This window comes from Elephas maximus, chromosome 1 (assembly GCF_024166365.1).
Source record: "Elephas maximus indicus isolate mEleMax1 chromosome 1, mEleMax1 primary haplotype, whole genome shotgun sequence".
Classification (NCBI taxonomy): domain Eukaryota; kingdom Metazoa; phylum Chordata; class Mammalia; order Proboscidea; family Elephantidae; genus Elephas; species Elephas maximus.
In genome coordinates, this window is record NC_064819.1 from 206,019,071 (window position 1) to 206,033,942 (window position 14,872).

The following is a 14,872-nucleotide window of genomic DNA, read 5'->3' on the forward strand; positions in this document are numbered from 1 at the left end:
GGATTCGAACTGCCAACCTTTTTCTTAGCAGCAAGCTTTTAACCACTGTACCACCAGGCCTCCAATTTTCTTTAATCATCATTCTAAAACCTTAATATCACATTTAAAGACTCAAGAAAAAAGATTATTCCCCCCTTTTCAGAGTACAGAATTACTAGTTCTGCCAAAAATTTGTGAATCCTAATAAAAATAAATCTTAATGTTAAAACCTTGAAATTCCTTCAGGCCCAGGAAATGCTGGTGGAATAGGTGAGGTAAGTGTGCTGTAATGTGTGTCAGTGAAAAAGAAAAGGCCCCAGTTGTTCAACTCACCTCTCCACAGTTGCATTCAATTGGCGTGAGGTAACCACTTGTGGGCTGGCCACTGGTTCTCCATTTCCTGGAGAGTTTGTCACACATGGAAGTGCAGATACTGTTAGACATAGCCAAGGAGAGGGAACAAAGAGTTACTGATACTGTATTAGCAAACTCAGAATCTATGGAGCAGAATGGCTGGATTTATGTCATGTCTGCTACTTTACCAGCTGTGTGACCTTGGGCAAGCCACTTAAACACTCTGTACCTCAGTTTCCTCAATGGATAATAGTACCTACACCTCATAGGATACTGTGAGAATTAGATGTATTAATAAATGTGAAGTGCTTAGAATAGTGCTCAGTACATTGTAAGGGCTAAAAGAAATGTTGTTATTACCTTCGCTTGCACTAAATTCACTCTGGACAAAAAATTATAATATTAAAACTGAAGCAATTAATGAAGATAGCAGTTAGCTGACTTGGTCAGGCTGACTCTAAACATCTGCTATAGATGGAATTGTGCCCCCCCAAAATATGTGTTGTAAATCCTAATCCTGGTACCTGTGAATAGGAGCCCTGGTGGCACAGTGGTTAAGTGCTTGGCTGCTAACTGAAAGGTAGGTGGTTCGAACCCACCATCTGCTCCTCAAGAGAAAAGACCTAGTGATCTGTTCCTGTAAAGATTTCAGCCTAGGAAAGAAACCCTATGGGGCAGTTCTACTCTGCCCAACGAGTCTTAATCTACTGGATGGCACACGATATACCTGTGAATGTACTCTCATTTGGTAATAGGGTTTTCTTTGTTATGTTAATGAGGCCATATAAGTGTAGGATATGTTTTAAACCAACCACTTTAGAGATGTAAAAGGACATTAGACACAGAAGCAAGTAAGCACAAATGGGGGGAGGAAGATGTCATATCATATGAAGCCCACCAAGGAGCCCAGAAACAGAAGCTGAAAAGAGATAAGGACCTATCCTTAGAGCTAACTCAGAGAGAAAGCCTTTCCCTAGAGCAAGTGCCCTGAATTCAGACTTCCAGCCTCCTAATTGTGAGAAGAAAAATTTCTGTTCGTTAAAGCCACCCACTTGTAGTCTATCTGTTATAGCAGTTCTAGATAACTAAGACCACATATTTACTGAAGGATTCAGAGCAAATCACTACGGATACCTTAAGTTACCAAAAAAAAAAAAAAAAAAAATTCTAAAACTCAGTTTAGTTCTAGTTACACTTAGAATGAGGAAGATTTCATGAATGGAAGGCCACCTCATTATTCAATGCTCAGCTTAATTGTTAGCTTAAGCTACCAATATGATTAACTTTAAAATCTGGGGCAGGGTTACTTAAAAATATGTGGCAGTTTATGGCTCAGTCTTGATGTGAGAAAACCATGGAGGTAAAAACACGGGAAGATAGATGCCATGGAAAGATACATCTGCAAGTTAAGGATTGCTGGCAGCCACTGGAAGCAGGCACAGGACGGTTGAAATAATTTCAAAGAAGTTTCAAGGGAGTTTTATTTCCCAATCTGGCACAAATTCAATAAAACTGCCAGAGATGCAATGAGTCTGATAACTGAAGTGAAGGAGTGATTAGTGATTACTTGAAAACTAGTAAAATTTACAAAGCTAATAACAGGCAGCGTCTGAGAAGACTTCTGATCGGTCTAGCAAACTCATCTGCCTCCCTACTTGCCCCAGAGAATCCACTTTGGAGCACTGATGACACCAGTTAGCACTTTACCAGATGTGTGACTGGGAAAAGAGGAAGATTTGCTGTCCACAGATGATCCTCAAACCTCTTTTTAGCAGTTTAAACTCAAACCAAATTTTGTATAACTGTTGAAAAACGTGGGTATATTGATTGACAAGTTTCCCCTTTCCTCTCACCTTTGTCCATTCTTAGGTTGATGTACAAAAAATACTGAAAGAACTGATAGGGGAATAACAGGGGGCATGAAACACAAGAGAAAGATGAAAAACAAGGAGTCTGGCCATGCAAACTATAGAATCAGTCCGTCAAATAATCCTTAGTACAATTTACATCTTAAATGATCATTCTGACAGCTTATTAGACTATGCCAGCTTATGACCCGTATCTATCTCATCATTCTTGAAGAGAGCATGCTAAAAAATGCAACAGGCTTAATATGCAACAACTAGGACTATTCTCCAAACAAGGCTAATTAAAAACCCAAAAAACCAAACCCGCTGCCATCAAGTCAATTTTGACTCATAGCAACGCTACAGAATAGAGTAAAACTGCCCCATAGGATTTCCAAGGAGTTGCTGGTGGATTTGAACTGCTGACCTTTTGATTAGTTTAGCAGCTGAGCTCTTAACCACTGCACCATCCAGGCTCCTACCTTTCAAACAGTCTGCAAACCCTATTATAAAGCAAATGGAACATAACAGAAGCCCAGGCCAGCCTTAATTGAAACAAACCCAAAACACCAATAATATTTTATATTTGAAAACCCCTAAGATTTACACCAACATAAACAGCAATTATACATGTGGATCTCACCAGATGGAATACACAGGAATCAAACTGACTATATTGTGGAAAGAGACAATGGAAAAGCTTAGTATCATCAGTCAGAACAAGGCCAGAGGCCATTTGTGGAACAGACCGTCAATTGCACATATGCAAGTTCAAGTTGAAGCTGAAGAAAATTAGAGCAAGTCTGCAAGAGCCAAAGTAGGACTTTGAGTCTATCCCACCTGGATCTGGAAACCGTCTCAAGAATAGATTTGATGCATTGAACACTAATGACCAAAGACCAGATGAGTTGTGGAATGACATCAAGGACATCATACACGAAGAAAGCAAGAGGTCCTTAAAAAGACAGGAAAGAATGAAAAGACCAAAATGGATGTCAGAAGAGACTCTGAAACTTGCTATTAAACATTGACTGGCTAAAGCAAAAGGAAGAAAAGATGAAGTAAAAGAGCTGAACAGAAAATCTCAAAGGGCGGCTTGAGAAGACAAAGTAAAATATTATAATGACATGTGAAAAAAGATGGAGATAGAAAATCAAAAGGTAAGAACACGCTTGGCATTTCTCAAACTGCAAGACTGAAGAAAAAATTCAAGCCTGGGGTTGCACAGTGAAGGATTCTATGGGGAAAATATTAAATGATGCAGGAAGCATCAAAAGAAGATGGAAGGAATACAGAGTCACTATATCAAAAAGAATTGGTTGATGTTCAACCACTTCAGGATGTAGCATATGATCAGGAACGGATAGTAGTGAAGGAAGAAGTCCAAGCTGCAGTGAAGGCATTGGCGAAAAACAAGGCGACAAGAATTGACAGAATATTGACTGAGATGTTTCAACAAACAGATATAGCACAGGAAGTGCTCACTGGTCTATGCCAAGAAATCTGGAAGACAGCTACCTGGCCAACCAACTAGAAGAGATCCATATTTATGCCTATTACCAAGAAAGCTGATCCAACCAAATGTGGAAATTATGGAATAATATCATTAAAATCACACACAAGTAAAATTTTGCTGAAGATGATTCAAAAGTTGCTGCAGCAGTATATCAACAGGGAACTGCCAGAAATTCAAGCCAGATTCAGAAGAGGACGTGGAGCCAGGGATATCATTGCTGATGTCAGATGGATCCTGGCTGAAAGCAGAGAATATCAGAAAGATGTTTACCTGTGTTTTACTGACTATGCAAAGGCATTTGACTGTGTGGATCATAACAAATTATGGGTAACATTGCGAAGAATGGCAATTCCAGAACATTTAATTGTGCTCATGAGGAACCTGTACATAGATAAAGAGGCAGTCATTTGAAAGGAACAAGGGGATACTGCGTGGTTTAAAGTCAGGAAAGGTGTGCATCAGGGTTGTATCTTTTTATCATATTTATTCAGTTTGTATGCTCAGCAAATAATCCAAGAAGTTGGACTATATGAAGAAGAATGGGGCATCAGGATTGGAGAAAGACTCATTAACAATCTGCGTTATGCAGATGACACAACCTTGCTTGCTGAAAGTGAAGAGGACTTGAAGTACTTACAGATGAAGATCAAAGACCACAGCCTTCAGTATAGATTACGCCTCAACACAAAGAAAACAAAAATCCTCACAACCAGACCAATAAGCAACATGATAAAGGAGAAAAGATTGTAGTTGACAAGGATTTCATTTTACTTGGATTTGCAGTCAACAGTCATGGAAGCAGCAGTCAAGAAATCAAAAGACGCACTGCATTTGGCAAATGTGCTGCAAAAGACCCTTTAAAAGTGTTGAAAAGGAAAGATGTCATCTTGAAGACTAGGTGCGCCTGACCCAAGCCACGGCATTTTCAATCACCTCATACACAAGTGAAAGCTGGATGATGGACAAGGAAAACTGAAGAACTGACGACTTTGAATTGTGGTGTTGGAAAGAATATTGCATATATTTGAGTATAAGCCACCTGAATTTAGAGACCATGGACTGCCAAAAGAACAAAAAAATCTGTCTTGGAAGAAGGACAACCAGAATGCTCCTTAGAAGCAAGGATGGTGAGACTACGTCTTACATACTTTGGACATGTTATCAGGAAGGATCAGTCCCTAAAGAAGGATATCATCCTTGCTAAAGCAGAGGATCAGTGAAAAAGAGGAAGACACTCAATGAGATGAAATGACACAGTGGCTGCAACAGTAGGCTCAAGCATTATGATTGTGAGGATGGCACAGGACTGGCAGTGTTTCATTCTATTGTACTCAGGGTCACTGTGAGTTGGAACTGACTCAATGGCACCTGACAATAACAGAATTTACAGGGATTTTTTTTCTCACATAAATAATCTGATTTGATCTTTATTGCAGTTCTGTGAGGTACTCCAGCCTTTTTTTTTTTTTAAAAAAAAAAAAAAACAGAAACTGAGGTACCTCTGGTTCTTTCTTTTCATACTACAGACGAGGAAAGAGAAGGACTGAATGGTGAGCTATCTATTCAACCACTTGCATATGCAATCATGAAGACTGGATGGGTCATGGAAAGAGCAGAATTCGAAGCTGGTGACCAGCTTTACCTGTGAGCCCCCTGGTATAGAGACTTGGTGTAGCTTGTTCATATCGAAACCCAGCTCCACAACAGGGCTTGGCAAATGGGAAGACTCCAGAAATGCTTGTTGATGCCAAGAGAAAGCCCCCTTTACCTGACAAGGCTTCAGTGAGAACTAAATAAAATTCCCAAGAGAGAAAGGGTCACATAAACCAGAGACTACACCAGCCTGAGACTGCAAGAACTAGGTGGTGCCCAGCTACAACCGATGACTGCCCTAATAGGGAACACAACAGAGAATCCCTGATGGAGCAGGAGAGCAGTGGGATGCAGACCTCAAATTCTAGTAAAAAGACCAGACTTAATGGTCTAACTGAGACTAGAGGGACCCCGGAGGTCATGGTCCCCAGACCTTCTCTTAGCCCAAAACTGGAACCATTCCTGAAGTCAACTCTTCAGACAGAGATTGGACTGTACTACAAGACAGAAAATGATACTGGTGAGGAGTGAGCATCTTGGTTCAAGTAGATACGTGAGACTACATGGGCAGCTCCTGTCTGGAGGCGAGAAGAGAAGACAGGGGGACAGAAGCTGGTTGAATGGACATGGGGAATACAGGGTGGAGAGGAGGAGTGTGCTGTTTCAGGAGGAAAGCAGCTAGGAGTACACAGCAAGGTGTATATAAGTTTTTGTATGAGAGACTGACTTGATTTGTAAACTTTCACTTAAAGCACAATAAATAATTAAAAAAAAAATTGTATGAAAATATACCCAACACAAGACATTTAACAAATATTAACAGAATCTGAGTAGTAAAACTAAGGTTCATTTTATTTTTATTTAAACCAAATTTGATTTTATATCATCAAGAAATCAATAATCTCCACCCAAAGTCTAATTGCCTATGAATGACTGACAAAATTTCAATAGATTGTTAACTTTAATGCTACTCTGAAGTCAGAACTAAAAGAAATAATGTTTAAATCCTTTTTTTTTGAGAACTGCCACAAGTTGTCAAAATGTAAAAATTTAAAGTCCTTAAGAGGAAATATGAATGCGTGCTACTTTTGCATGTAGTAAATAGCAAATGATTTAATTTTCTAAACTCAAAGGAAACACTTCTAATCGTGTGTGTGTATATATATGGATACAAAAATATGTACGCATATAGGTATATATAAACACAGATATATAAAAATGTATAATGATTTAAAATGTAAAGGTAAAAAATGACTTAAGATATTAGACGCGCCATTAGAGTACAGTAATACCTGTGAAAGCTGGAACCTGTATAAGGTGGAAACCTGTCAGAGAAGGAAAACTCAAGTATTTTCCACTAAAAAAAGCAACAGAAAAGTGGTAAGACCACACTCTGTCGAAGGTAGAAAATTTGCAAGACCCAGAAAAACAAGGCAGTCCCGTTGAGTTCCAGCTCTCACAGGTTTCACTGTATAAACAAATGCTGCAAAATACCTGCCAGCAATGCTACAAAATTTTACATCAAGTGAAAACTTGTGGACCAGATGGCACACATCTGTGAGTCTGTGAACATCTTTACATCAATGACTATCTTGACTCTAGACAGTCAATTAAAAAATACTACATTTTCATTAATCTGAGTTCATTGAAACAAATACCTGTTCCTCCAGCGAGAGCTGCCTTGGCTATATCTCCGTTTCTCTGGTCAAGAGTTTTCTACCCCCCACAAAAAGAAAAAAAAGGACTTTTATACATTCAAGTTACAAATGAAAGTAAAGAAAAAAAAGCTATCAAGACTTCTTCAAAAATGGCCGTGTCAATACCTTATCTGTAGCTTCTGTTCTCCTGGTTCTTTTCATAATCTCCTCAAGTCGCTACAAGAAAGGAAGAATTGAGCAAAAGAATCAGATACAGAAAGAAGGCCAGCTGGCACATTTCCCTGATGAAGCAAATAGTAGATTCTTAAAAACATAGCTGTGATTTTGGGAAAATGTAATATCCACTGCTGTGTTTTAACTGGAGGTATTCAAAAAGGTTGAAACTGGCTTAAACCGCACAAAGAAGTAACTGTTTTGGTAAAAGCTGAAACATTGAGTAATTTCTTTAGGGGAGATTATCAATACTGAGAGCTACTCTAGTTTATCTGAAAAGCAGAGAACACATTTGTTTTCTGATGCCAATGAGCTAGCCTCCTGGCCTCAGGCTCCTTCAAGTTCATCAGAACCGTTAGTCTCGTGCTTCTGCTGTTAGATGCAGCTACCTTTTTCCTCTCCAGGCGCTCCTGCTCTTCTTTCTGGAAATGCTTCTCTCGTTCCTGCCGGGCCCTTTCTGCTTCTTCACGAACACGAGCTTCTTCTTCTTTCTGAAAACAATAGGTTGGCAGCTCTTTCTACAAAGAGGCTGGCTTTGCCTGCTGCCCCAACCAATCGAAGGCAACCACACATTGAGGCAAGATGGCAGATAGAGAACATGTGGAAAACGAGTAAGCACACCCCGTCCCCCTGCCCCGAGTATTCCTAACAATGACACAGTCAATATTTTCCTCAGTTCATCTGAGATAACCTTCTTTCCATCTAGAGCCAGTGGTTGCCCTGTGCCTCTTTGGCCACGTGGTCCTGCAGCCCCGCACCTCCCAGGAGTCCAGAGACCTGTACCTGCTTCTGGAGGCGCTCCATCTCCTCCCGCTCTTGTTGCTCTCGCTCTTCGGCTTGCCGTTGGAGTTGCTCTTCCTTCTCCCTGGCTTGCTCAGCTTCTAGCCTTCGGGCTTCTTCCTCACGGCGAGCTCTCTCTTCAGCCACCCTTTGAGCCAATTCCTCTCTCTTTTGTCTAGAATCAAGATACACGAGGAGAGTTACTTGAAAGGAGACCTGAGTTTGTGGTTAACAAGGGCAGTGTGTTCACAGGTCTGACAGAAAATCTTCTCCACTGGATCCATTCAGCATGGTCAAGGGACAGAACGTGATGCTACCTTCTAGTCTTCCTTCTCCCTTTCTAGCCATAATGCCACCTGTGGTAAGTAAAAGTAGAAAGTATTTTGAAGAAAGTTTTTTGTTTTTAAAGATCTGTAATTTAACTATCTTTAAAGAATGAGACTTGTTTAATTTAATAATGTGACTTCAATAGCAAATCTGAAGCCGAAATGAAGAGAAAGTCTTTACAAATAAATAAACAAAGATCATAGTGCTCTGTCTTCCACTGTTGGCATGCATTCTAAGTTGCTTTCACAGGACAGGAGAAAGAGGTGCCATACAAGTTCCCTGTTGGGACCAAGGGCAGGGCACATGCAAGATGGCTGCCTAACACTGGGGGTGTGGTCTTTCCCAAAAGAGCAGTTCTGTTCGTTTGAAGAACACTTATGTTGACATTAGCCTTATTTGCCCCAGAAGGTGACTGACTAAGCAGACTGTCCCTGGTATAGTGTCTGGCAAGCAATCATGGGGCAGTTAACTGTCTTACCCAGCTACCCTCTGACAGGAGTTTGATATGGAAGACTATATGAACACTCACTGTACAGATTTAAAATGATAATGATTAGAAAGATAATGAAGAAACATGCAGATTGGAGATACGTCAAATAAAAAAGTAGACTGCACAATCATACCTCCCATTGCAGTTACACGAATGCAATACACAAACACACACACATACACTCTGTACACGGAGACTGGAAAGGATCACCCAAAATATACACAATTATTGAAAACTGGTAAGATTATGGGTACATTTTTTTTTTTTATAAACCTTTCTCCATTAATGTTGTTGGGTTGTCATTATAATAAAACAACTCAATTTAAAAAAATCGCTTAGTGGTCAGAGGAACACCATCGAAGAGTAATTCTGAAACAGCCAATCCATTCACCTTCACCACTCTTACAAGCTCCTGCCTTAGACTTAAGACTTAATCCAAGACATCACCATGATATCACTGATACCATGTCTCCCCTTTACCTTTCAAGCTCTTCCCTTTCCCTCCTCTCTCTTTCCTCCTTCTCTCGCTGCTCTCGAGCCAGCCGCCTCTTCTCGGCTAACAGCCTTGTGGCCTCTTCCGGGTCGGTAGTGCCTGCAGAGGTCTTAGTAGAAGGACTGGCAGTCACAGAGGGTGACAGGGCTGGGACCGAGGCTGGGGCTGGGGTCGAGGCTGGAGAAGGGGCTGAGGCTGAGGCTGGAGCTGGGGCCGAGGCTGGAGCAGGGGCCGGGGCTGGAGCAGCTGTACAAACAGGTAGAAGGAGAAAATCAGCTGGAAACAAAACCCAAAGAACAAAACAATAACTAGCATTCCCCACAACCCAGGCCTAGAATTCATCATTATAAAAGAAAAGGGAATGTTTATTACTGTGTGTTCTCACTGTATTCTGTCTGTAACCAGGCAACAGATAAAGAAAAGCTGCATGAATAAGTTGCATGAATCCAGAAGCTGACACTCTGCCACCAAGCCTTATTTTTATACAAGTTAAATCAGTTAACGACATACACCAAATGTGTACTGAGTACAGAGCTTCATGTTAGGTCTTGTGGGAAGATAGACACTGAGCGAAAGAAGATGACAAGACCTTCCACTTGTCTTTTGTTGCCTTTTTGAAATTCCTACTCTTTAGTGACTATTTTTAGTAGAGTACTAAAACCCTTCTATAACCACCCTCAGCGTCCATGCCATGAGCCTAGATTCAGGCTGGGAAGATGATACCCAACACAAAGGGCCCTATTGTCTACCCAAAGCTATCTCCAGGTCTCAGATGGGAGAAGCCAAGGGCCTCTTCTAGTACAAGCTAGCACTCGTTCTGCTTATGCTTCCTGAGTGCCCCCTGTGAGTCCTGATGCCAAGATGACAGCTGATGTTCTCTGACCTTATTCAGATTTAGAAACCTGACTTGGAAAACTAGTACAGCAGCCTCCCCCCTCCGCCACCACACCACAACTACAAGATTCTACACCATCACAAGGCACTGGTGAGGTGCAATCTCCACCCTCTGACCATTCCAGACATTCCTCTTAAGATTTACATTTCTCCTTCTGCTCCCACAGATTTTTCTTTACCATCACGACACCCTTTGCCCCTTCTCCCTTTCTCCATTCAAACATTGGATTCTTCCATTCTCTAACAATATTTTGTCTTGAATCATCTATTTTTTTCTTTGCCCCTACCCTCTACCTTCAAATTAAGTCTTAAGGAGAAAATTACTGAAGTCAATTTTTAACAAGAAATATTGAATTCCTAGCTCCAGGTGATTTTAATCTTCTAAATAGCATCTCGTTATCCCAGAAGATATGAGATCCACTGGGCCTTTTGGACAAGCTTACTATCCTTCAGAGTCCTGGGATCTACCACCACATATTCTGATTCAGTCGGTCTGAGGTAGAGCCCAGGGAACTGTATTGGAAACATGACAGATGTGGTGGATTAAAAAGATTTCCACAAATTCTTTGAAATATCTCCCTTCAAAATAAGGAGATGAAGTCCTCTCCTCTCAAGTATGAGCTGGACCTAGTTAGTTGCTTCTAATGAAGAGAATATGGCAGAAATATTGGAGTGTGACTTTGGAGACTAGGTCATAAAGACGCTGTGGCTTCCACTTTTTTCTCTCTCCTGGATTATTCACTCTGGTGGAAGCCAGCAGATTGTCAGGACATAAAGCAACCCTTTGGAGAGATCCACATGTCATGGAACTGAGGTCTCCTGCCAACAGCCATTGAGTGAGCCATCCTCCACATTCACCAGCCCCAGTTGAGCCTCTGGTGACTGCAGCCCCAGCTGACAGCTTAACTACAACCTCATGAGAGACCCTGAGCCAGGACCACCCAGCTAAACCATTCCCAAATCCCTGACCCAAAGTATAATAAATGCTTGTTGTTGTTTTAAGTTGCTAAATTTGGGGCTAATTTGTTATACAACAATAGATAACTAACACAACATTCTGATTCAGGTGTTCTGAATGCCACATTTTGTGAAACCTGGAATAAAAGGACTAGGAAATCATGCCTGAATGAACATATGGTGGTTCTGACAATAGGTTTTGGGATGTATGAATCTACTATCTTGATACATAAGAAAATTAAACTAAAGAATAGGTCCCAAAATGAGCCTCAGACTAGAATTTCCAAGTCCCCAACAAGAAAGAAAAAAAATTCAAATAAAAGCAGCACAAGAGAAAAAGAGTGTAGCTACCAAACCCACATCCCATGACAAGTTAATTACTTCTTACCAGGGGCAGTCTCTGGCTCGGCAGGTGTCCCTTCTTCAACCGTGGCCTCTTCTACTTTTCCTAAAGGTGCCCTGCCTTTTAGTATGGGCTCATTGGCAAATTTCTGAGGTTCTTTCTCTGGGTCCTTTTTCTCAGGCTCCACTTTGACTTCTTTCTTGACAGGGCGGATGTTGCCGGGAGATGGGGGCCAGATCTGAGCAAGGGCAGCTTTGACTGAGCCGGGAGGCAGGGAGGATGCTGGTCTGGGTGTGCCAGGCAAATGAGGAAAGGACTTGGACGGCAGCCTAGGCAACAAAGAAACAAGGGGGAAAGAAGGGGACACATCAGAATAGGCTTGCCAGAACCTTTCTTCTCCCCACTTTTGCCATGTAACAGTCCTAGGATGCCAATTTATGGCAAAGAAAAGTATTTAGAATATGTGTATTATGGGACTCAAACATATCAAAGAACATGGCGATGGCAAAGGACTGGGCAACATTTCATTCTGTTATACACAAGTTTGCCGTGAGCCAGAGATGACTCAACGGCAACTAACAACAACAATTTGTCTTTTACCTGGCAAATGCAGACATACATTCACTTTAGAGACTCATTCTACTCCTCCCTCCCTTCCTTTGAGGAAGAATGTCTGTCCCAATGTCAAAGTCAAACAGTGCAAGAGAGGGCTGCTCCCTTCAGAAGACAGAGGCTACTTGATTCTCTAGCACGGAACAATCCAGCCGGCTTCTAATATTTCAACTTACCGAAGTCGGGAGGAAGCTGGTGATCTTGCTTTGGGATGAGATGGGGAGAAAGTCCTTCTGATGCCAGATGTAAGATGGAAGGGTATGTTTTCTCTTTCTTTCTCTGTTTTATAGCCCTAAGTTCAGAGAAACACAATAATTAGATTTTTCCTCCAGTGAGGCAGCCACATTGATAGTGTTCAACAGTGGAAGTGTAATCCATTTCATGCCTTTTTGGGAAATTTTAAAACTTTGTCACTATACTCAGTCCAACCTAGCAAGTCCTCTCGTTAGCTTAAAACTGAATATAACTGAATTAACAAAATGTGACACTAATAAGTTTCTGGATATGTGATTCGAGGTATATTTGTGGAAAAAAATATACATCCTTTTTGAGAAGACCTATACTTTGTGTCTAAAATTACTTAGAGCAAAATCTCTCATAGTCTGGTTTACCCCACAAAAATGTCAAAATGAGCAGTCACAATGAACAGTCATGTCATTTTCTTCCAGCTTTTAATTAAAAACAGTTCTTTATCTCTTTCGTTCTTAAGGCTTTTTCTTTTTTAATCCTTGGAATATACCATACCCACTAACCTGTTGCCATCAATTCTGACTCACAGTAACCCTATGGGACAGACAAGAACTGCCCCATAGGGTTTCCAAGGAGCGACTGGTAGATTCGAACTGCTGACCTTTTGGTTAGCAGCCCAACGCTTAATCACTGTACCACCAGGACTTTGGAATGTACCATAGCTCAATGCTATTTTCTTTTTTTTTTTACTTTCTATATCTGCTATATCAGACATTACTTCACTTTTTTCTTTATGTTGATGTTATAGAAACGGGTCCTCCCTCACCTAGTGTCCTCTTGCATTTGGAGGAAATTTGGGTTCAAAGTGAGGAATTTTAGCTGTTTTTACTCTTCTTTAGCAAGGATGAAATTGAAATCTAAAGGCAGACCAAAATATCAGCCCTCTTTTGATTGACAATTAAGAATTCAGCCAGAGAGATATTGCCTCTCCTAGGTCGAAATGGGCGAAGGAAAACTCATTTGTTCCGATATTCAGAACCCACATTCTAAAATCAATTAAGACCAAAAACAAACAAAAACCCAGAAATAGCACAAGGCAAAAGAGCCTGTCATGGTTAATGTTATGTGTCAACTTGGCTAGGCCATGATTCTCATATTATGTAATTATCCTCCATTTTGTCATCTGATATGAGCAGCCAATCAGCTGAAAGGGGAGTTTCCTTGGGAATGTAGCCTGCATCTAATATAGATGGATATTCTGGCAAAACTCTCTCTCTGTCCATCTTGCATCCAGCTCATCATCAGCTGACTCTGGCTCTCGGGATGTGAACCAGCAGCCTGCTGTCTGACCTGCAGATTTTGGGATTTGCTAACTCCCACAGCTCTGTGAGCCAGCAACCTGTCATCTGCCATGCTGATTTCGAATTCATCAGCCCCTGCCACCACGAGTCAGGAGAAGCCTCCAGCCTGATGCACAGATTTGGGACTTGTCAGCCTCCACAGCTGCGTGAGCCATTTCCTTGAAATAAATTTTTCTTTCTCTATCTTTATATATACGCTTCACTGGTTTTGCTCCTCTAGAGAACCTAGCCTAAGGCAGAGACTAGTCCCAAGTATCTGAAACTTCCCTACAATGTTCCTTTAAAATATGAAACGGGAATGGATGCTTGCTGGAGGCACCTGTGGGAACACCTAAGTCCGTCCTTCATTCTGTGGGGCCCAGACTGCATGGGTACAATGGAAGGGGCAGAATATTATCCAGCCACATGGTGAATAAGCTGGTAGTATATCTTTTCTTCTCTCCTTTTCTGACCAGCTCAAGCCTCAACTCCTCTATTTATTCCCTTCTCTTTTTGTTCCCCTCAGTTGTCCCTCTCCATGTTCCTTAGTAATGTCCTAGGAATTGTAGCATGCTAGGTATGGGCTATTCGTTGTTGTTAGTTGCCGTCTAGTTGATTCCTGCTCATGGTGACCCCATGTGCGTAGAGTTGAACTGTGCTTCATAGGGTTTTCAAGGCCATGATCTTTCAGAAGCTGATTGCCAGGCCTGTTTTCTGAGGTGCCTCTGGGTGAGTTAGGACCGCCAACTTTTTTGCCAGTAGTTGAGCACGTAACTGTTTGTGCTAAATGTCAAATAACAGTTGATGTCTTCCTGGAATTTATAAACAGAAGAATGCAGGAATGAGCTTCATAAGGTGTGTGCCAGCTTTATAGCATGTCCAGCTGCATGATGACCCTTTGGTCTCAGAAGGCAGGACGTGGGGCCTCAGAGGGCAGCTGCAGTCCTCGGGTAGCAGAAGCTGCAGCCCCCGTGTGGGGCCCTCCTGGCAAGTGTACAGGATAGCAATTACGCCTCTGACAGATCGGTCCCCACGGTGGAAGGCTCAGGGCTCTCCTCAAGGGAGGCCAGGGGTAGGTACCTCCAGTGGCCTTTTTATTTTTCTTCCTTAAAACATTTAATTTGGCTGAAATCAGACCTAGGAGAAATCTGAATGGGGAAATACGTCAGGCAGGGCAATCTATGATATCTGGGGCTTGGGGAAGAATTTTATCATTTATGATTTGGTAAGACAGGGCTATGATAAGCATTTCATCCTCAGTCTTTTTATTAAATAGTCATTGAGCCA

The 14,872-nt window shown here is 41.5% G+C and overlaps 1 protein-coding gene across 4 annotated transcripts in view; it reads right to left on the reverse strand.

Annotated features, from left to right (window-relative positions):
* Positions 1–14,872, reverse strand: part of MAP7 (microtubule associated protein 7) — a 202,302-nt gene that overhangs the window by 10,953 nt on the left and 176,477 nt on the right. For all 4 annotated transcript variants that reach the window (XM_049901831.1, XM_049901841.1, XM_049901849.1 and 1 more), the window contains 8 exons: positions 12,233–12,348; positions 11,490–11,773; positions 9,238–9,496; positions 7,944–8,115; positions 7,550–7,651; positions 7,113–7,163; positions 6,948–7,005; positions 313–412 (listed from right to left, as the gene is read on the reverse strand). In XM_049901831.1, the coding sequence (XP_049757788.1) occupies positions 313–412; positions 6,948–7,005; positions 7,113–7,163; positions 7,550–7,651; positions 7,944–8,115; positions 9,238–9,496; positions 11,490–11,773; positions 12,233–12,348 (1,142 nt within the window). The remainder of the gene's footprint in view (positions 1–312; positions 413–6,947; positions 7,006–7,112; positions 7,164–7,549; positions 7,652–7,943; positions 8,116–9,237; positions 9,497–11,489; positions 11,774–12,232; positions 12,349–14,872) is intronic.